The 21,182-nt window shown below is 40.9% G+C and overlaps 1 protein-coding gene across 2 annotated transcripts in view; it reads right to left on the minus strand.

The window, feature by feature from the left end:
- TLL1 (tolloid like 1) overlaps positions 1-20,954 on the minus strand; it is a 124,887-nt gene extending 103,933 nt beyond the window's left edge. The window contains exon 1 of one of the 2 annotated variants that reach the window (XM_064710704.1): positions 19,071-20,954. In XM_064710704.1, the coding sequence (XP_064566774.1) occupies positions 19,071-19,332 (262 nt within the window). In that variant the 5' untranslated portion in view covers positions 19,333-20,954. The remainder of the gene's footprint in view (positions 1-19,070) is intronic. The other variant, XM_064710706.1, reaches the window with a different exon arrangement.
- Positions 20,955-21,182: the final 228 nt, after the last annotated feature.

Below are 21,182 nucleotides of genomic sequence, written 5' to 3' on the forward strand. Positions count from 1 at the left end.
TGCCTTTTGGTACACCAGCACTACACAACTACAATTACATTTTCACCAGCCAGATGATGAAGGAAACTTTGATTGTGCTTTCTGTTAAAAAAAAAAAGTCCAGGGATAAGGGGTGAAAACGCTGTGAAATGGCACACACATTTGAAAGTGGAATACGTAAGTAAGCAGACAGTCATGTATATGTGTGATTTATTTTTTTTGTAATATAGAGTGCTGGTTAGCAGCTTAATCACTTGAGAGCAAATGATTATTCAGCATCAATAACCCCTACTATGAGTTGTGATTTTTTTTTAAGTTAGAAGTGTTTAAATAACATAGCAAGTATAAGTTACTGGGAAAAAACTTAATAAAAGCTTTTTAATAAATCTAATTTCACATGCATTCATACACTTTTTTTCTGTAACTAAGAGGACTTTAATTTGAAATGTTCATTAGAAAAAAAAAATCTTCCTTAACCCTTGCAACATGTTTAATTTCATAGATCTGTTGGTTTCAGTTTAGAGTAGTGTATACAGCTCTAGGTTAAATCTTTGGACACCTGTGAGGGAGGAAGAACAAAGGAATACTCAAAGCCTCAGGGAATTGCCATATTCTCCCTTTTAGCAGAGAGATAAAATCCTGGAAGATTCTGCCAGAGATGCAGAACAGCACCTGCATCCAACCCCATACCCTTAGAAAAATCAGTGATGTTTTCACTTATTTGCAATTGTTACTGCTGAATTGGGGCTTGAAGAAGAAACTGCAGCATAAAAGAGCAGATGGAAACCCCAGAACAGCAGATGAAGAACTGCCAAGAGTGACTGAGGTGAAACAGAGCCAAATATTTTTATCAACTCCTAAAAGAAGACGTTTTTGGTAGTGAGATCAGAAGCTGAGCAATCACACCAAATTATGTTCCAACCTGAAATGAAAGTTTTAGTTTTGTTCTTGCAGCCAGTATAAACAATAAAAGAAAAGAAAAATATAATAGGCACTATTCTAAATATATTGAACAAAACCAGAGACAACCTTGTAACTTGCAAGCTCTAGAAGGGAAGTCCACTGGAAAACAAAATAATACTGGATAGATACACAGCAATTCTGTTTCACAAAAGTGAATGTGGTTTGTAAGATGAAAGTTATTTTTCTGTTATTGCTTTTTGGGGTGTTTTTTGTGCTGATGGAAGGCAAAGGTCAGCCCTACACTAAAGAAACTTTACCTGATTATTCAGAAGTCAGGGTTCAAGCTTTTATTTGTTGCTGTATCCATTAACAAAACTGCGTCTTGGGCAAACTGAAAGGTGATGCCTGGTTCCAGACTACTGGTGCACAGCAGCCTGACTCCATGAGGTGCACTCCTGGGAAGGATGTCTGTGATGGGCTGAGAGGGCAATAAAAGCTTTCAGAGACTGCTCAGGAATGAGTGTGTCTAACTAGAAAAGAAACAAACAAAATTGATCTGTCCAAATTTTCATTCACCAGAAGCAAATTTAAAAGCTTGTGTTCTAGCAATATCTCCCTAAAAGATGAGGAGACAGAAATCCTGGAATTCATGAAATACCTCTGTTAAGCATTTTAACAGACAAACCTAAAAAGGGTCTGTACATAGACAAGAGCCTTTTAAAAATTAAAAAAAAAATTAAATAAAATATTTATTGTTTGTCAACAACAAAACTACATATTGTCCTAAATGGAAAAGGAGGAGGACCAGTGCGGAAGAAAAAATGTCTTTCGAAACTGAGGAGCTGTAACACTCAAATTTGAACATGAAACTGTCTGGAAAAGTGATTAAACCATAGACCAGGACCCGTATGCTTAAGAATATGCCATTTGTACCAAAACATGTCCCTGACATGCAAAAAGAGTAACCAGCTGTGTGTGGAACCATTTAACTGGGCTATAACAAATTCTAGCTGTTCTAGGTATTACTCAGCAACTGCACAGCAAAGGCATCATTTCATTTTCCCTCTGCTATCCAGCTTCTCACCCTCCTACAGCTCGTCCCAGCCTGTTACTCAGTCCACACCTCTTGTTCTGTGCTCCAGCTTTAAGAGGCTGAGCAACAGCAACTGCTTTCCACAGTGCCAAACCCTCAGAGCTGCCACCAAGCCTCAGATTTATGGTGATTTCTTCTTACTCCATCTTAACCTCTGTATATCAGGGAGTCCGAGTCCCCAGAGTGTATTTTCATGGGGCATTGGCAGCAGGCAGCACAGGCATGTTGCTTGCTGCTGCTGAAAGCCAAGACACACTGCTAGATCTGAGAGCAAGACCCTAAATGACAGATAGGACACAGAAACAGCCAGCTGTTTCATTGGTTACTTTGCTTCAACTGAAGTGTTTTTTTGCAGAATCAGTGTTGGAAGGGACCCACAAAGACTGAGTCCAACTCTGGTGCTGCACAGGAGCACCCAAAGAACCAAACCATGTATCTGAGTCCACTGTCTAGGCTTGGTGCTCTGGCCATTCCCTGGGGAGCCTGTCCCAGTGCCCAACCACCCCCTGGATGAGAAAGCTTTTCCTAAACCAACCTAAACGTACCCTGACACAACTTCAGGCCATTCCCTCTGGTTCTATCACTGGTCACCAGGAGCAGAGACCAGTGCCTGGCCTTCCCCTCACCAGGGAGCTGTAACTGCACTGAGGTCTCCCCTCCGTCTCCTCCAGGCTGAACAGACCAAGCCTGCTTGGAACACTGAAACAATGTGTTCAGGCGACCAAGTAATTTATGTCCTTCTACCTTCATGAACATTTTCACTACTAATTGCAGTTCACTCTGGAATGGCTTGCTTTGTAATAACGTGAGCTCCTACACCACAAACATTTCTGTAAGTACAGTAAATGGTTTGAAACAAGGGCATACTTTGTTTCCAGGAAAAATCTGCATACTGCAAAGATCAGTAAGCTTTTAAAGCAAGTCATCTTCAAATACAAAGTACCTCCATGCAGATTTTACGCCCCTAAATTTAATACTAGTCTGTTCTGTAAACCAGTGAAGTGGCTGGCAAATGCTTCCATAAGATTTTACCTAGAACATAATGACAGCAAGTTCCCATTTTTCATTTACATTACCAAATTACATTAAACCTTCACAATTAAAAACCAAGTTCATGCACTTCTTCAAGTTACAGTTGACCTATCAAACTGTTTCCGGGTCAACATATACTGTGGCTAGATGTTCCAGCACCCTCAGTTTAATTGACCTTATGGAGCTGAGTGAGAATGAAGTCTTGCTTTTTAACCACATTATGTTCATTTTGACAACACAAATGAAGTAGACATTTTATAACCAAGACTTGCTGTTTAGTACAATAAGTATCTCAAGTCGAAGCTGATGATCTAAAAAAATTCAAACTGCCACAGCTACCCAAATACAAAAAATTTAAACAAAACGTCATTTACATAAGCAACAACTGGAATAAGAATTTGAGAATTATCCAGTTTCTTGCTATTCTTCTAACTCTGCTGTTGAACAGAAACTTGACAGATCTAGTCAGGATAAACTTTAACAATCTCCTTCAGGCAGTCCTCTTTGGGAATATTTTTAACTCAGTTTATACCTACAAGCCTGGCAACCTTTCCTCACAGTCACATCACTGGGTGCACCAATATTGCATTTTATGACTAGTTGAATCCACACCAAATCAATCTATAGGCCAGTCTACATAAAGAAATACTACTCCCTTACACAAAATGGCAGTGCCCTTTGTCTACTAAAGACCTACTTTCTTCCACAATACTGTCAGGAAAACATCAGGAAGAAACTCTGTGCAAACTTTATATCAGAGAGCTCTTTGAGGGGGAAAAAATAGTATAACACAAGAAACTCAGGAAAGCAAAACTCCACAGGGTAAATCATGTGATATGAAATCCTTAGAAAAATGTTACATTGTGAATAGAGATATTAAACAGCGAAATAATATGATGATATGCAATAGTAGTAAACCATGAATACACTTGAGTCCTTAAAAGATAAACTTTCAATACTGGACCCAAATCCTTACTTCAAAAGTCAGGATGAAAATAATATAAATAGTTCAGCCAAATTCTGTCCTGTTTGAAGAACAATAGCAGAATTTGCTAGCTTATAACTTTTTCTCAGAAAGAACATGTACATTTAACTATAGGAATTCATTGAGACCAGAGAAGGTGAGAGGAGTTCCATGAAAGTCGTGCAGAGTAAATTCAGGAAAGCCTGAACAAAGAACACACAGTAAAAACTATGAGATAAACTAGCAGGAGAAAAAACAAGACAAAACAAAACAAAAAAGAAAAGCTGAACAAACCAGAACCTGATCAATATTTTCTTGTTTAGATATACCAGTGGCATTAAGCATTTTCTGTACTTTTTTCCAAGTATGCCCAACATTTCCAGCTGGACAGCTGCTTGTCACCCTTGAAAAACGACAGATACAGAACACTAACTATGGTAAGCATTTCCCTGCTCCAGAGAATTAGGAATATTTTTCTTCTTGGATGCAAAACAAGACAAAATTTATTAAACACTGTCCCATATATCTTCTGTTATAGAGAAAGGCTATTGGGAAATGGTGTATATTTCGCCAAGTTTCCTTTGAGTCAGCTGCGAGGTTCATACTTGCCAAATGTAGTTAAAATAGAAAGTATAGAAACTGACAGTAACAACTGAATCAAAACTTTGGTGCTGCAGCTTTAATCAAAATCAGAGCTAAGAGAAGATACTGAAGGTTTTGGGGGCTAATATGCATGTTAAAGAAATGCACCAAAGACCAGAAATAAAAAAAAAAAAGAAAAAATTCTTTTAATACTTCTCTATGCATAGAAGATGCATCATCCACCACACTTAATAAGATGTCTGAAATTTGTTCTATTCTATATACAAAAATCTTTACTACCTTATTTTTATACTTTGGAATAAAAGTAATAAAATAATTTTGGCACCTAAGAAAACTATGGGGGAAAAAACCCAGAAGTTTAGTTATTTAGTTGAATGCATGTCTAAAAGTGTCTTATTTTACACATGTTTCTGGTAGATTTTACAAGGCATGCAACACTGTTTTCATTGTAATAAAATCATTTTCCAAATATGAAAATCCTAACATACTTGCAGTTCTTTAGCATCTCATGGAATCTTAAATTAATAAAATGCCAGTGCATCTCTTGGTCTCTATCACAAAAAGATTTTTTCACAATGTACAAAAGGACACCTGAAGCAATACAGTATTCCTGGACTTCCTAAAATTCACTCCACCAGCCCCAAGGAACTACAGCAAGTACCCTCCAGACTCAGGGGGGAGCTGCAGGATTTATTCCGGAGCGTGGTGTGGCATGCAGCCAAAGGAGTAATTTAGCAGAGTTTTTGGCCAAGCAGGAAAGTGTTCCATTTCTTCTGCCATTCATTGAGACCCACGAGGAAACTGAGACAGGAAGTCAGGCTTCCAGATAATAGGAGTGTTCCTAATGATGTCCTTTGGCTCACAGCACAGAACAGTTCCTCTATGCTCCCCTTGCTGCAACATCTTCTCTCCATATAATTTCCTACTGTAAAAGGGGGAGCGACAACAAAAACCTTTAAAATTGTTTTTTCTTTGCACCCAGTTCAAAGAGCCTGCTAAACTACATGGATTATCTGCTTCTTACTGTGTATTAACAACAACTATTTGTTTGCTTTAAAACAGCTGATTATGTTTTGGAATTCACTTTAAAAAGATCCTCCCATTGCAATGCCTGCACATATATATAGATATAGATATAGATATAGATGATATAGATATAGATATAAAACAAAATACCAAAGCTAACAGTTACCACCATAATTACCCAGTTATCTCTTGACTTCACTGTAATGGATTATTGAAAAAATACACTTCCAGTAAGTTTCAGTATAGTGATCCTAAATACAATTTTTCTTCAACCTGAAGTTCTGACTTCATTAAGGTTAATGCCACCATGCCATTAATCTCATTAGAAGTAACAAAAGATCCTAAGAGGAAGTACAGCCTGAGTGAAGAATTCAGCCTTATAAGGTTGCTGCACATAAAGCATTTAGTATTCATATATAAATGTGCCAGGACACAAAAGTCAGATAAAAAATGAAAACACTACTTTATCATAAAGGGAAAGAAACACCAAAACACAGTACCTTCATTGGTTGCTGTGGGTCCCTGCCCAGAGCACAGCTCCCTGCTGTACAGCCCACATCATGGTCTATCCAACACAACCCAGGGTCTGTAACACATCACTGCTGCAAGTTCTTCCACACCCCACCTGCTGGATCTGCTGTATCCCACAGCAGGATACAAGGCAGTGCTACTTTAGCTATGATTGTCCAAAGAGATGAAATTCAAAGTTTGCAAGGAAGGTAGCTACCTTTTCTTAGACCAATCTCACAGAAAGAAAAAGTGTAACAAACATCCTGACACAAAATCTTTATAAGCCAAGGCATTTTACCAGGTGTAAGAGCTACTGAACAATCCACAGCAGTGTCCAAAAGCAAAACCAAAAGATCTGAGCAAGAAAAATTTATCCATATTTAACTGAACAACAGGTTGGAACAAAATACCACTAGGAATTTCAATATGTGTATCATTAATTAAAAGTCACTACTTTAGCAGCAGACAAACTACAGAGAGCAGTTTGATCTGCAGAAAAAAAGCTCTCACAGAAATTTCTGCTGGAAATCATCTATGGCTACAGAAGGCTCAGTACAGGGTAATTTACCTATCATTTGCATCTCTGATTACCTGGCTTTGCTTGGCAAATAACCCATTCTCTATGATTTCTCTAAGCACCTATCCAGCCTTAAACACTGATACCTGTGACTCCTCAGGCAACAAGCAGGGAGAGAAACTAAATCCAGAAGTGATTCTCCAGAGGGCAGGAAGGAAAGCTGCAGTGTGTGCCCTGGGGGGCAAGGAATCCCTGCAGCTCCATAAGTGCAGGAGTGAATCTTGCACATTGTCCTTTCCAATGGACAGCCAGCTGTACAAAGGGTTTATTTCCATATCAGCACAGCATAAAAGGAATCACAATTGAGGAATCACACAAAGAATGGGAATGTTAACTTTTCTCAATAGCACTTGCAAGTGCATCCAAAATCTCATCTAGGTCTTTGCTAATTTTGATGACACATCATCTGCTTGTTGGAAGGAGAAAAACATTTCTCCACAGATAAAACCTAGGATACTTTAGGTCAATGAAGACAAACCAGATTATGTGAGCAGAAACCAAGGGTCAAATAATTTTTCTTCTTCTATAAGATTATGTAGTTAGAATTAAGGATTACTATTTATGTTTATTTTTGTTGATTTTTTTTCCTTGTGGCTGTTATTTAGTCTGACGTTGTTCAAAATTAGGGAAGACAAACAAAATATTTAGAAAGATTTGATTATAAGTGTGAGTAATTCAGGAAATCATTCAATTTCTTATACAAACTTGAACCTAGAATGTCTAGATCAATAAATCAGTAAAAATGCATTATACGTGATGGAATGCTATACCATAGACCAAATAAATCTAAGACACGTTATTAAAAATCTCAAAAAGTAGCCAAGAAAAATTAATTTTGTCCAAGTTGATAAAGATTGTCATGACTTGAGCTGGCTTTCCACATTTTTGATTTAAAGCACCATAGAATAGCTTGCATTTGTCTCTAACATTTCAGCTTTAGCTAAAAGATCTGCATATATCCATAAACACATTACTGATCTAGGAGGCATCTTTGTGTTTGGCTCTCTTCCATAATGCAAAGGGAAGCGTATGTTATAAATTCTCTTTACTCATGCTTCACTTGTGTAGACACACTGACTGTGATCCATCAGCACTACAATTCATATTTAATTCAGCTTCTTCCAAATTATGAATTTTGAAGATATTATGAATGAAAACATCCAAAAGCTTGGACTAGATTTCTGTATTTTCACCTGTATTTCATGCGTGAAAATGTTTCATCCTCAAGAATGCAGATAAACTGGAAAAAAAACAGGAAACCCCTCTCCTCCTCTCTCTGCTCTCTACTGCACCTGCAATTTAGTGATCAAAGGATCAAAAAGCTGTAGAAAGTTAATCTTTTCATGAAGGGGAGAGATTTTTTTCCTTACTTCTTTTCCTTACCAAGTAACTACACAAAACTCCGTAACTAAAGCCAAGAACTTTCTTCAACAAGAATCCTCAGTCAAATCTAAATTCATTTATCACCTGCATTTCTCACTCTGGCCATGATTTAAGTTCAACACACTGAAGAAACAACATCAGAAAGAAAACACAAATTTTCAAACATGAAAGTAACAAACAGTGTGGTTAAATGTAAGATTTGCACAGAGTTAGGCTATGTTCTAAGTTTACTTAGTTCTATACAGCAATTTAGAGCTTTTCCAATCCATCCAAACTACACACAGCTGTGGGGAAAAAAGTACTTTCTGCTCCCTTCTTATTTTGCCATTGACTAATTCTTCAATTTAATAAATAAATGAGAACACTAGTACACCTGTTCCTCCTAGTTTTCCAAGATCTCTTCATCTCCTAGCAGCCTCTGGATTAGAAAATGTGTTAATTTGGGGATATTGCAAATCACTGAAGATTTCAGTGCTTTGATTGTGATTGAAGATTTCAGGGCTTGTCAAATTTCACCTAATGGTACATGATTGACACCAGTTTCACATGCCTGCTGTATTTTGTAACAAATGGTTTCTTATCTTTGACTTTACACTTCTTGAAATTATACAGATAAGGAACTGTATATGCAACTGCAAGCATCGTGTTTATCAGCATCTTGAGCCATTTATCAGATTGCCCAATTAATAGAGTATTCAGCTGTGACAAGAAGAAACCTATCTCAAAAGGTTGAGAAATTGTTGCAGTAATCAAAATCCAGTCTTATCCTGCAGCTTCTCATAAAGGGAAAAAAGAGAAAATCAGATGCTCTTCAAGCTGCTGGATTTTTTTCACACCCCAGTCCAGCAAGAAAGAACCTGTAATCACAAGGTCACTGAATGCAAGATTTCATGATACTCTTGTGTTAGTGATGACAACTACAGAAACTGGGGCAAAAATCCAACTGCCTTCATTGATGTGCCTGCAAAGCATGTGAGCACATGCATACAAGTACACAGAAGTGAATTAGTCAGCTCTGCTTATTACTTATTCACCTATAAACATTATCTCTAAAGTAACTGGAAACACACTGAGTGAGTCCAATGGCCTCTAGGTCAGATTTACACACAAGTTACCTTGGCATTTGTAAGTGGGGGAAAAGCAAAAAGAAGAACAGCACCCACTCAATCTGTACACACGACTTCAAAGAGCCTCTATAGATAGTTCTACAGGCATCTTTACTTCCATGGTAGCTCCTTAGGTAGTCAGGTGAGTGTGTGCATACATGTGGTTTACAGATAAGTGTGTACAAGTGCTTCACTGGACCCATACTGACAATCTACAAACACAGCTAAATGCAGCTTTCTTCTTGTATGCCTGCATACACTCATTTTCATCAGCTATACTTGGTCAATGTATTTTCAATGATGTTGAGCTTTGAAATTCATTCACATCCCAAAATAGTAAATTGCATTTATCTTTTAGGCATACTACAAGACATGAGTTTTTGAAATAGCACTAAAGGAGGGCTGAGGAACAAAGGAACTGCAACACTGGATCATATCCAAGGTCCTGTCTTTGACAGCAGTCACCACCAGCTGCTTCACAGAAAGAAACAAGAATTTGCACTAGGTAGACAGGCATAATCTTGCCACATATTGGGGTTCATCCTTGTTTTAAGCTACTAAATACTAGCTTGAACTCTGAAGCCTGAGGTTTATATACACTTGAAAATCATTATTGTTACCATTACTAAATACCAGCCCTCCAGATACCCCTGCTACCTATGTAAATGTCATATCATATATCCAAACACTGACTCCATGGAATCCTTTAGCAGATTTCAATCAAAAAAAAGTTGCATAAAATCCCCATGTCTCTGTTTTGAATTTTCCACTTCAGAATATAACAGACTAACAGAAGTAGAAACAAATATTTTCTATTTTATCTTTTTGTATAATTTCTGAAATTGTTCATGTTTATCATGTTCTTTCTCTTTCATTTTCTCTTTGCTAACTTGAACATCTTTTTACCCTCTTCTCATTAAATAGTTTTTCCAATAATGCAACCTTGGGGGAATTAAATAACCATGCAAGCCTGGTTCCTTTGCTATTTACAGGCTGAATTAATGTTTTTTGTCTAAAGGTTTATTGTGGGTTTTTCTTTAACAATTTCTTTTCCAAGCATAAAAGATTAATCTCTGTAAGTTATCTGAATATAATGCAATTATGGCATATCATTAACAGAAAAAGAATTCCACAATTCAGTCCTGAATCAATAGTCTTGAAGATTTTCATAGTTAAAGACTGAGCAGTTTATATTATGGTAAAAGGATGGGCTGACAGACATATGAAAGATCCTGGTACTAAAATGAACATCATAAAAATTGGGTAACATGCCTTCAACATGGTGATGGCAATTTTTCATGGACTACACTCAATTAGAAAAGGGCTAAGCATGTTGTCTGAACACAAGATACCTGATTTATCCATTTGCCTATACATTTATACAAAGGATAAAGTACAGGATTTTAAGTATGGAAACAGCCGTAAAGTAAAACAGTTGTAAAGTGTGTCATAACCTACCTACAAATAAAGCTGAAGTAAGAGCACAATTCTAAGAGTAATGTGGAGTAAGGAAAAAAAGCAAGTCAAGAGAAAAAGAAGATGTATGCAAATCTGTTATAAATATAAGGACATTTTACCAGATGGAGAAATTGGGCAGTTCATCGTCATGTTCTCACACCCTCAGAGTTGTTCTAAAACTACTCCTCATGAAAGCAAATATAATTCACTCTGCAAGTAAACTGTTTAAATAAATCTTGATATTATATAAAAACCATCTGAAATTATTTTCTTTGCTTATCTGAATACATCATGAAGAAGTTCTGCCTTTTGGCCACTCTTTGGACAATCACTGTACTGTAAGCAAAATTCTTTATCCACTTTTGGGAAAGTGGAAAAGCGTTGAAGGTCTTTAGTGCCACAATGCCCATGACAGCAAGAACACACCTAACTAGCACCTATTAAAATATCAGACACCAATAAAATGGATTTATTTTTGTTTGATAACAATTACACTTGTTATTAGGAATATATTTAACTGCTGCTATCAGCATGAAAATAATGTAATTCATCTGTGCAACTATTTTGATACAACCTCCCCAGCTGATGTCCTTGTCCCCTCACTTCTTACAAGAACTGATACTAAAGTTCCACCATACAATTTACAATATCCAGGAATCACAATGTGGCTGGAGAGGTATTGGCATCTTTCAAATGCAGCAATGTGTTCCTGTCATTCTGTTTCTGTAGGAAAAGACATGAAATTCACGAGGACAGCAAGATAGAGAATTTCCAAAGTCAAATGTCAATGCACTGAAAATTAATTTTAAAATAAACATCCTTCCTTTGCAACTTTCTGTCCTAATTTTGCTGGTTATTTCCTGATCAGGGGTCACTTATGACCATCAAAATGAAGGAAAAAACTTCAAAATCAATTCTAGTCAATTACTGATGCACCTTTTTATCATTAGAGTATATATAGCAAAGAAACTGGTTTAATAAACACTGCATATCCTATTAGGCATCGTATTTCACACACCTCAAGAAAAAAATTAGGAGTTATTTTAGAATAATATTGATTTTTTGTCACTTTGGTCTTAAGAATCTCTGTTCTGTAATATTGAGGAGAAAACCCACAAACCTACATTTTGGAGCATTATTGTTCTGTAAGAGCTATCTGATTGTGCTCAAATATTTTCAAACACCTGATACTCATAGTCACTCAACATTTGCCTTTGCAGATCATTACTCGGGCAAAATTCCCCCCAAAAAGCCAGAAGTAAAAAAAAATAAAATAAAAGCCATCTGGGAGTGTCTGAGTGGGAGCTGCCTCTATTGCAGCCTGCAGGAGCAATCACTCACATGGGTCACAAACTGGCACTCTCTGCATATGTCCCCAGCACAGCCTCCACCTTCACACTTCCAGCTCAACCTGTTCTACTGTGCTACTATTAATACAAAAGCAAAAACAAAAAACCTTTTATTTATAAAAAAGTAAAACCAAAAAAACCTTTCTTTACACTCCAAGTACTTAGAGTACTCTTGCTCCTGTTGGTCAGCAAGGGGCTGTCTTCACATCAAATCTTGATAATTAGGTACGGGAGCCCAGAAGAGAAAGAAGGTGGATGTATGTTTTCTGCATAAACATTTGTAGCTGGATATTTCAGATTGGCTGTGCAGTGCCTCACAGATCGTTTCAGCCCACTGAGCATCCAGCACGAGGCCTCTGAGAACATGCTGGTCACACACAGCCCACTCATCTTCCTCCTCCTCCTCATTTCCAGCTGTGCTCACAGGTGCCCAGTTCTCTGCTACAGAGCTATCAAAGCACCAGAGGACAATCTTACAGAAAGCCTGATGATGAGCTAGAAGCTCTATTTGGAGGGAAAAACTGATAGTTGTAAGCAAGAGAATAACACATCAAGAAGAAGAGAAGACCAATCAGGCAGCACAAGAAAAAGCTGAAAAACAAGTAAAAAGTGCATTCAGTGGAGGGGGAATGAATCCAGAAGCAAGGAAACTTGCCAAAGTAACAATGAAAGAAATTATAGGAAAAGAAGTAGAAGATACACAGCAGACACAAAGAATGAATATGCATTAAAACACACTAACAGATTGGCCATTAGCTCTCAGCCAAGAAAAATATCCTGACAAGACAGAACTAAAAATACACAAAGATTTCTCTAGTCACACTTTCAGTTCTGTTACTCTGAAGAGATGTAGTAGGGAAGTGGAGAGAAGTTGCTTCTGGTTAAGAATGGGGGGTATGGACTGCATTCACTAATGACTGAAACAAGGAGGTTAGAAAGGTCCTAAAGAGGCTGAGAAAACTCTGAAAAACCTTATGAAATGTTGCTCATCCAACTGAAAGCTTTGGAAGGGGAAAACTTAGTTTTGCTCTGTGTAACACTGCTCTTAGAATTTATCTTTTCTACAGATACGTAGTAGAAACAAAAAATAAATACTAGAACATTTTTCTTAAGTTGAAAGCCAGACTATAAAAAGCTATTTCAGTTTAAGCATAAACACATCTTGTCTAAACAAAGACTAGAGATTTCTTCCATTGTTCATTCACTGTTATAAAATTTAAACTACAATGATGCATCCAGGAAGGGAAAAAAGAAGTCTTCCTCTCCACAAGGTCCACTGTGCTTGTGAAAATCAGAAGTTGACTCTCCAGTCTTACAGTTCTTCCATTTTGCAGACCATCTGTCACCACCATGCACCACAGACATGATTTTCTCTCCAAAAAGAAGTGAATGAAATTATGTCATAAGCCTATCAACCCTATTGTCCAGAGGGGCAATCAGAATGACATAATGCAGATATCCAGGTGTGGTGAGTGTTTCAGAGTTTGCCTTGGGGACTTGATTCCAAGCTCAATTAGATTTGTCAATTAGCCTTGTTTTGCAGTGATGTAATACTGCTCCTTGCAGGTCACTCGCTCGACACACCGGATGTGTATTCAGAAACAGACGCCTATAGAAACTGCTCTGGACATGAAATTGAGCCTTTGGTGTGGAAGGACATTCACAAAGTTAGAACATAAAACATATTCATTTATTGTAGTTTTCCCAGAGCTTCGTACTGAATTAATCTTTTCAATGAAGCTGAGGAGGAAAAGAACCTTATGTTCTCACAAATCTCTTTCAAAGGTGTCGAGATACAACATTTAAGGGCATAAAAGATGAAGTAATGGTGGAGAATTCTGGCGGGGCGGGGGGGGGGGATATGCAAAAGCTACATTCCTCAGTAGTCTTATTTACCCTATAAGTTTATCCACAGCAGGATGGAAACCAGTTGGGCTGACTATTCAGAAAAGCTTGTTTCTCTCTCAGCTGCCTACACTATGCATTTACTACACGAACAGTCACAGCTCTGTCAGTCTGGCAAGTGATATTAGCAGCACAACCTCTATATTAGTACAAACTGCACAATATAGCTTTAAGAGTCTACTACATGACTACACTATAAATCTGAAAGATCTCTTTTACCTAAATCATGCAACAGATTCAAAATATAGAATCAGAGGTTTTAGGAATTTTCCTATTACCAGAATGCACAATTAGAATGCTTACAACTGAACACATGTCCCAGAGCACAAAGGGGAAACTAAAATAAAAATGTAGCAGTATAGAATGCTGCTGCTACAACATCAGGAAACAATAATTAGACTGCAGTTACAGATGACACTGCATAATAATTGTACTCAACATTTACTATCAATCTTTCCTGTTCAGCTATTTTACCAACAAAATACATTATTAGGTTAAATGCTTCAGTGATGTGGGAAATACTAATTTTCCTGCTACATACAGTCCAAACTTTTTTATTATTATTTATAAAAGTAAACAAAGTAAACAAAGTAGTTCCTTAGATTCTCACAGGAGGGAGAAATGGAGATATTAGTACAGTCAGTCTTAATTTTCTCTAATTCTCAAGCAGGCAGGCATGCATACATACAGAATTTGTTCTTAGCCAAATAACTGCATGCTAACCAACTTTCAAGGTATAAAGCTTTAAATTTAATTGCTTGTTTACAATATTCTTTTTTTGACATTTTTATCTAGCTTCACTGAGGGGAAAAAACATAAGAGCAACTCATGCATCATTTGAAAGGAAAAAAATCCCAATTAACTGGGTTTTGGCAGGGGGAGTAATCCAAGCTAATGGCAGTGAAAACTGTAAAAGTTTCAGTGACGTCCTCCTTGGGAAAGTTTCTCCTAGTACAAGACAAAATTTCTAGTGCAAAAAAACAGGCCCACAAAAGGGAAAAATAATAGTCCAAGGAACTCAACTTCAAGCTTATTCCCCAAACCTTTAACATTTGTTTTAGGAAGTGAAATACCTCACAGAAGAAATGCTAAAAGAGACTTATCTGAGGACAGTCAGCTGTCCAGAGGCTGAAACAGACCTCAGCACTGCAGCTATACAACAGAACTAAGACTTCTTGCCTAATCTCCCACAGTTCATGGAATTTTAATTGGAAGACCACACCAGAGTACACCCACCTTTTTATTTGCTTTATTTTGTTTTAGGAAAACAAAGTTGTTGAGAGAACAAAACAAAAGCCTTCAAAAAACCTTGAATATCAACTAAGTGCAGGCTCTGAACAAGTATTACAGGATGGGAAATTATTTTTCTAGCCGTCTCACTCTCTATGTTTCTCAGCAGATATCCTGAATAAGTCATAAACTGTGGTAAGAATGGAAAAAAAGAGAAAAACCTCAGGAATCCACAAATAAATAAAGGTGCATGCTGCAATCTGAAAAGTCTGATGACGCCCCTTGAAATCTAACCCAGCATTTTCTTCTTTGGAATGATATCTGATAATACAAATGCTGATCTATGTCCTTAGACTACGGCATTCCCAGTTTCACATATTCTGGCAAATTACATCTTGAGGATGAACTAATGCCTTACACTTGAACTCACAACGGTAAACACTGAGGGCCATATCCTGCAGAGAGACACAAGGAAACACCCGAGACATCAGAAGCCCAGAAACTGCGTTACATCACATCCCGCTGCTACAGTGTGCCAGGATCTTGCTGCAAGGAGGAGTAGCGTGACCCAAAATTCACACACAGGTTAAAGGTCTGCAGACAAACCTACAGGAAAGCACACAGCTCATCAAGTTCTTCTGCACAATGTCAACAGCTTCCTTCCAATGGTTGTCTCCCCAACAGCACCACAGCATTTCTCCAGGCCCTTCTGCTCCCTGAAGCACTGGGGCTCCCTATGTGCCCCAGACTATTGAGACTGTACTTTGGCGTTGCAGCATAAAATAGCTGCTGTTTTAGATGCAAATGGTAACATCAGCTCCAGAAACACCTCCTAGTTCTACAGGGCATCTGACAGACATCTGTTATCTGGAGATTCTTCACAAAGTTTGAAATATTGTAATAAAATGTACTTTTCAGCTCTATAGCATCCCACACTGTGGTGCACCTGGGAGTTTTAAGTCAAAGCAACAGTGTGATTCTAGGCACATCCACTAAAATGATCCCTTCCTTGTGAAAAAGTTAAAACACACATATAGCACCCATAAAAACCCCCACAGAATACCCACAAATAACTCCTCAGAGGCTGCCACATTGTGTTTCTGGTAAATTCCTTCAGTTTTTTCACAATAAAACAGGGAGAAAAGGACCTAGCAAGAGAACAATTATTCAACAGAAACAGGTATCTATAAGGAGCTATAGAATTATAACTTCATCTAACTATGGGTCTCATGCCTCATGTGCAGTGCTTTCTGTCACAAGATTGCAAACGTAGTCTATTCAGTAAAAAACTAAGCAGCAAACACAACTCACTAGAGAACATTTGAATGCCAATAACTTCTAAAATACAGGTGAAACAATCTTGCATCAGCATATTTGGGGGTAGGTCCAGTTATTCTAACATGTCTAAGATTTTCACTAAAGTTTTTGAAATAGGTAAAACCTTTAAATGACTTTGGGTGCTTGCTAAGCTGCAGAAACTCACTTCTATCTGGTTCCTAACAGAAAACACTGACCCAACTGACCAGCCAGAACAGCTTAAAAAAAAAAAAAGCACTTTTACAGGCTCAGCTGCAGGCCCTCAAGACGCAGTAAAAGCAGGTGTTAATTATATCTACAAAGCTTGCATACCTTATCTCAGCAAGAATTCTCTTATTTTATCCTGTTTCCTTGCGCATAGAGTGACACACAGATTTGAGTGTGAATGTCTCGCACCCCTGAGTGTGAAGCCTGGCTTTGTCCTTCTACAGGGCCTCACTGTGGAACCCATCCTAATGGCAGAGATCAGTACATTTATTCCTGGGAGCCCAAAACCCACCCCAGACGATAAGAGCTGACCTGGGGAGAACACACACTTTGGGCTGTGCTGCTCAAAGAGGCTGAGCACCCGCTGCTCCCAGCATCTTTGATCAGGCACTTTACAGGCTGAGATTAATGGAGTCTTTAAGGAAAGTCTAGCAGGAAAAGTAAACTGGGAAATACTCTTGGAGGATCAGTTTCATTGATATATAGAGTTTTCAATTTTTTATTAAAAAATAATGGGTATATGGTACACACCCTGTGTGCAGCATTGGGGAGCATTTTTATTTCTGAAGAACTACCACACTCTAAGAAGCAAATTAAAAAGTAGGGTTTTTTACTAGATAGACACCCTCAAAGTGACAGCTTTTAAGACTAAGAGGACCTACACACAGGTAACTCTTCATACACCTACCCACCTACCTATCTCTTGTCCCTGCGGTACCTAAGCTCCCTATACTTGTGAAGCAGCACAAGTAAGAACTTCAATAAAATGTTTCCATGGGCCAAATTTTCCAAACAAATGCTTCTTTCTCCAGGCAAAACAAAGTGATGGCAGAGAATTGGCAATGCAGATCAAATTGCAGTCTCCTACTGTTGTCTTTCTCTCATGCATAACCTCAAAACACTTAGTATCATGAATTATAATTGCTAATTATTCCCACTATGAAACAAGAATCCCACAGCAAACTGAGAGTAAACAGGCATTTCTCATTATATGAAATGATGCATATGAATCTTCTTAAATAATTACAGACCAGAAGAAAAAGGTTAACAATGACCAGTTACTTATTTGTGAGTGCTAACTGAGGAAAAAATAATGTTTTGACTGCAGTTGCTTCTGTTCTTTTCGAACTTGAACATTCTTCAGTTGTAAGCAAGTCAGACCTAACAATTCACACTTAGGAACAAAATATTTTTGTGATTAGAAAAACAGAGCGTCTGCATATTTGGCATATATGTACACCACACATTCTCTTCAATAAATTAAAGAAAACCACACAGATATAGAGAACACAACCTTTGGCTGAACTAGTTTCCAGAATACAAAATAACTAATTAATGCAAAGGAGGCTGCTAGAAAACTTGAGCGCTTGTTTAACAATAGAGCTGCTGGGAATGGACAACCGCTGCTGCTGCTGCTGGTAACACCTTGGGGAGGATAAAAAAGCATCACCGAGATACACACGTCTACTGAAATACCAGTGAACCCGGTTCCTGAGGTCAGTTCTTGTTACTGATAACTTCAAAGGGTGAAGAATTGTATCTGGCATTAAAGAGGCTGCAGTCCTAAATCAGTAGGATAAACGTTCTAGAAAACCACCGTACAAAGCGAGAAGAGGCTGCACCTCAGCACAGCGTGGAAAGGGATCTGTCAGGCACCGAGCAGGCGGGAGGCACCACGGCACAGGCTGTGGCACCACAGCAGCACCACCAGCCAGGTTCTGGGAGCGGGACGCCGGGGCTGAAAGCCCGGCAGGCAGACAGACAGAAAGACAGACACACAGTCACCGCCCCTGCGCAACCCTCCGCTCGGGAGCCGCGCTTATCGCATCCACCTCCACGGGGCGGCCGGCGCCGGGGGCCCACCCCGGCCCACGGGAAGGGGCGCCCGGCCGGGAGGGAGCGACAGGTTGGGATGGAAGGAGGCGAGAGGGCGGCGGAGGCGGCACCCGCTCCCGGCGCGGGGGCGGGCAGGGAGGGCTCCGAGAGAAGCCGCCACCCTCCGGCGGAGCCCGGCCCGGCCGCTCCGTGTGCCCGGCTGGTGCCGCGGGGCGCGCTCCCGCCTCGACACCTTCGGGCCCCGCCGAAATCTCTCTGCAACTTGCATGGCCCCTCGGCCGGCTCCTCGGCGGCACGACGCCCCCGGGGCTGCGGAGCGCTGGCAGCCGCTCCAGCCCTGCCCGCCGCCGCGCCTCTCCCAGCCCGGTCGGAGACCGTAGGGAAGTAAGTGGGAAGTCCCAGAAAAGCAGGTCCCGGGTACCTTCCCCAGCCAAGGCGGCTGGATGCAGGGCTCCGGCTGCGCTCGCCGCCGCTGCCCCGGGAGGGAGCAGGTGAGCCCGGGACTCCCCCCACACGCACCCCGCGTAAATAAAGCCAAAGTCACCATCTGGGGAGGGGGCGGGGAGCTGCATTAGACGTGGAAGTCACTTACCAGCTTTGCAAGGATCCTTATAATCTATCGCCTCGGCTTTATCCTCTTCAGTGAAATCGTAAGTGTAGTCATAATCGAGGCCAGAGCAGGAAGAAGGCTTCCCGCAGACAGTCCAGCCGGCCAGCCACAGTGCCATCCTCCAGCAAAGCATCTTCATCCTCCCTCGGGCGGAGAGGTGGAGAGCAGGGCGAGGGTGAGCTAGGCGGCCGGCTCTGCTGTCCACGCCGGCTTGGGAAAGGAGGGTAAGGGATGGAGAAACCATAGGTTTTGGGGGAGGATGGTATTTTTTCCTTCTCCACCTGGAGGCTCTTCCAAGAGACTGTGCTCCCTAGGTAGCCCCAGTCAGACGGGTGCGACACAGAGTGAGGAGCATGAGCGTCGCTGCCCCCCCTGCCCCCTCGCCGGGGAAAAGTCGCTGGGTGTGTGGGTGGGCGCAGGGGGTGGACTCAGTCCGGGAGATCCTGTCTGTCAGGGCTTCCCCTCGCCTCTGTCAAAACCCAGCCAAACTTCCCGCGGAGGAGGAGGCGGCGGCTGCTGCCCGCGTCCCGCTCCGCGCCCGGCCCGCGCCCCGCTGCGCGCCCGCCGACCCCGGTCCCGCTGGTGCTGCCAGAAGATGGATCTGGGCTGCACATCAGCAAACTACCTCGGGGAGAGGGGGGAAAAGAGAAAGAAAAAAAAAAAAAAAAAAGGAGGAAGGGAAGAAAAGGGAGCGGGGAGGAGGGAGAGGGAGGTGGGGTGCACTACAGCAAACCGCGGAGCTCTACTGATGGGAGGCAGCAGCTATGCTGGAAGGAGCAAAGTGTCAGAGTTTCGCCCCCCTCTGCACAAACACTCTAAGCTCTGTCTCTGTCCTGTTCCCCCTCCTCCGTCGCCCTTTAACTTACGAAAACCTTACAGGCAACTAACACACAGTCGTCAGCATCCTGCTTACTTATTCATACAGTCAGGGTCAGGATCCGGGCTGCTTCTGATCTGCTCCCTTGATAGTGTGTCTTATGGAAACACACGCGCATTCACTATACGCCTCTATCTCCATATAGCTTTCTCTCTAGATAAGCAGTGCATGGCATTTAAACAACAACAACAAAAGGATCGAGATCAGATAAAACAATGCATAGATCGACACCCGGCAGCCGAAAAAGCGCGAGAAAATGGGTGCTGAGGAGGACGATAAGAAGAATTAACTACAATTTAGGAGACAGGAAAATAAATCAGTGTCTGTATATTTCCCCCTCTGCTGCTGCTGCTTTGCAGTGTTAGCCCCATGAGCTGAAGGGTGGGGGTTAAGGAGCGAGGGGGAGGGGGAAAGAGAAAAGTTTAAGAGAACACAGTTTGTTTAAAACAGAAGAAGGCATTATAAAAGGTCCACTGGTCTCCAGAAGTTCAGCCAAGCAGCTGGGAGCCGGTTCCAAAATGAAAGTAAGAACAAACAAACAAACAGAAAAAAAAAATAATCAAGGCAAACAAAAAGTAAAATTGCAGCATGCAGCAGCGCAGAGATCTTGCAGTCGGGCTTTCCTGCTCTCACGTGGATCTCCAGGAAAGTGGTGGAGGTTTATTTTCCGAGCGAAGTTTCCGCGGGAGCCACCGCCCCGCTCCGCGGAGTCCTGCCTGGCCTCGCCCGGCCCCGCCGCGCTTCAGCGCCGAGGCGCCCCGAGCTGCCGCCGGCTGCGCGGGGCCGGGTTTTGTTTTAAAGCCCGAGAAGGGATCAGCGCGCAAAGCCTCATTTCAGCCGATCAACCTGGAGAGGGAGGGGGAGGAGGGGCAGAGATACGTGCTGCTGGAATAAAATAAGATCAAGCGGGGGGAAAAATTATGTATATACGTATAGGCAGCTAGAGATCTCCCTGCCTGCCTCCTCCCCTCCCCCGAGACGGGCAGCTCCGATCCCGCAGGAACGCCTGAAACTGTTTCAGACCAAGGTGAGACTTTTCCGTAGCAAACTCTACTCCTCCTCCTTTTACGAGTTTCCATGGAAAAGGGCGGGGGGGACGACGAGGGGCGGGTAGAGGGGTGTTTCTTCTGCTCCCATTTCGCCGGGGTGTCACATTTAACACGGACTTTTGAAAGAGCTGCCGCCAAGAAGCGGCTGCGTCTTTCTCTCACGTCCGA

The sequence above is a fragment of the Zonotrichia leucophrys genome, chromosome 4 (assembly GCF_028769735.1).
Source record: "Zonotrichia leucophrys gambelii isolate GWCS_2022_RI chromosome 4, RI_Zleu_2.0, whole genome shotgun sequence".
Classification (NCBI taxonomy): Eukaryota; Metazoa; Chordata; class Aves; order Passeriformes; family Passerellidae; genus Zonotrichia; species Zonotrichia leucophrys.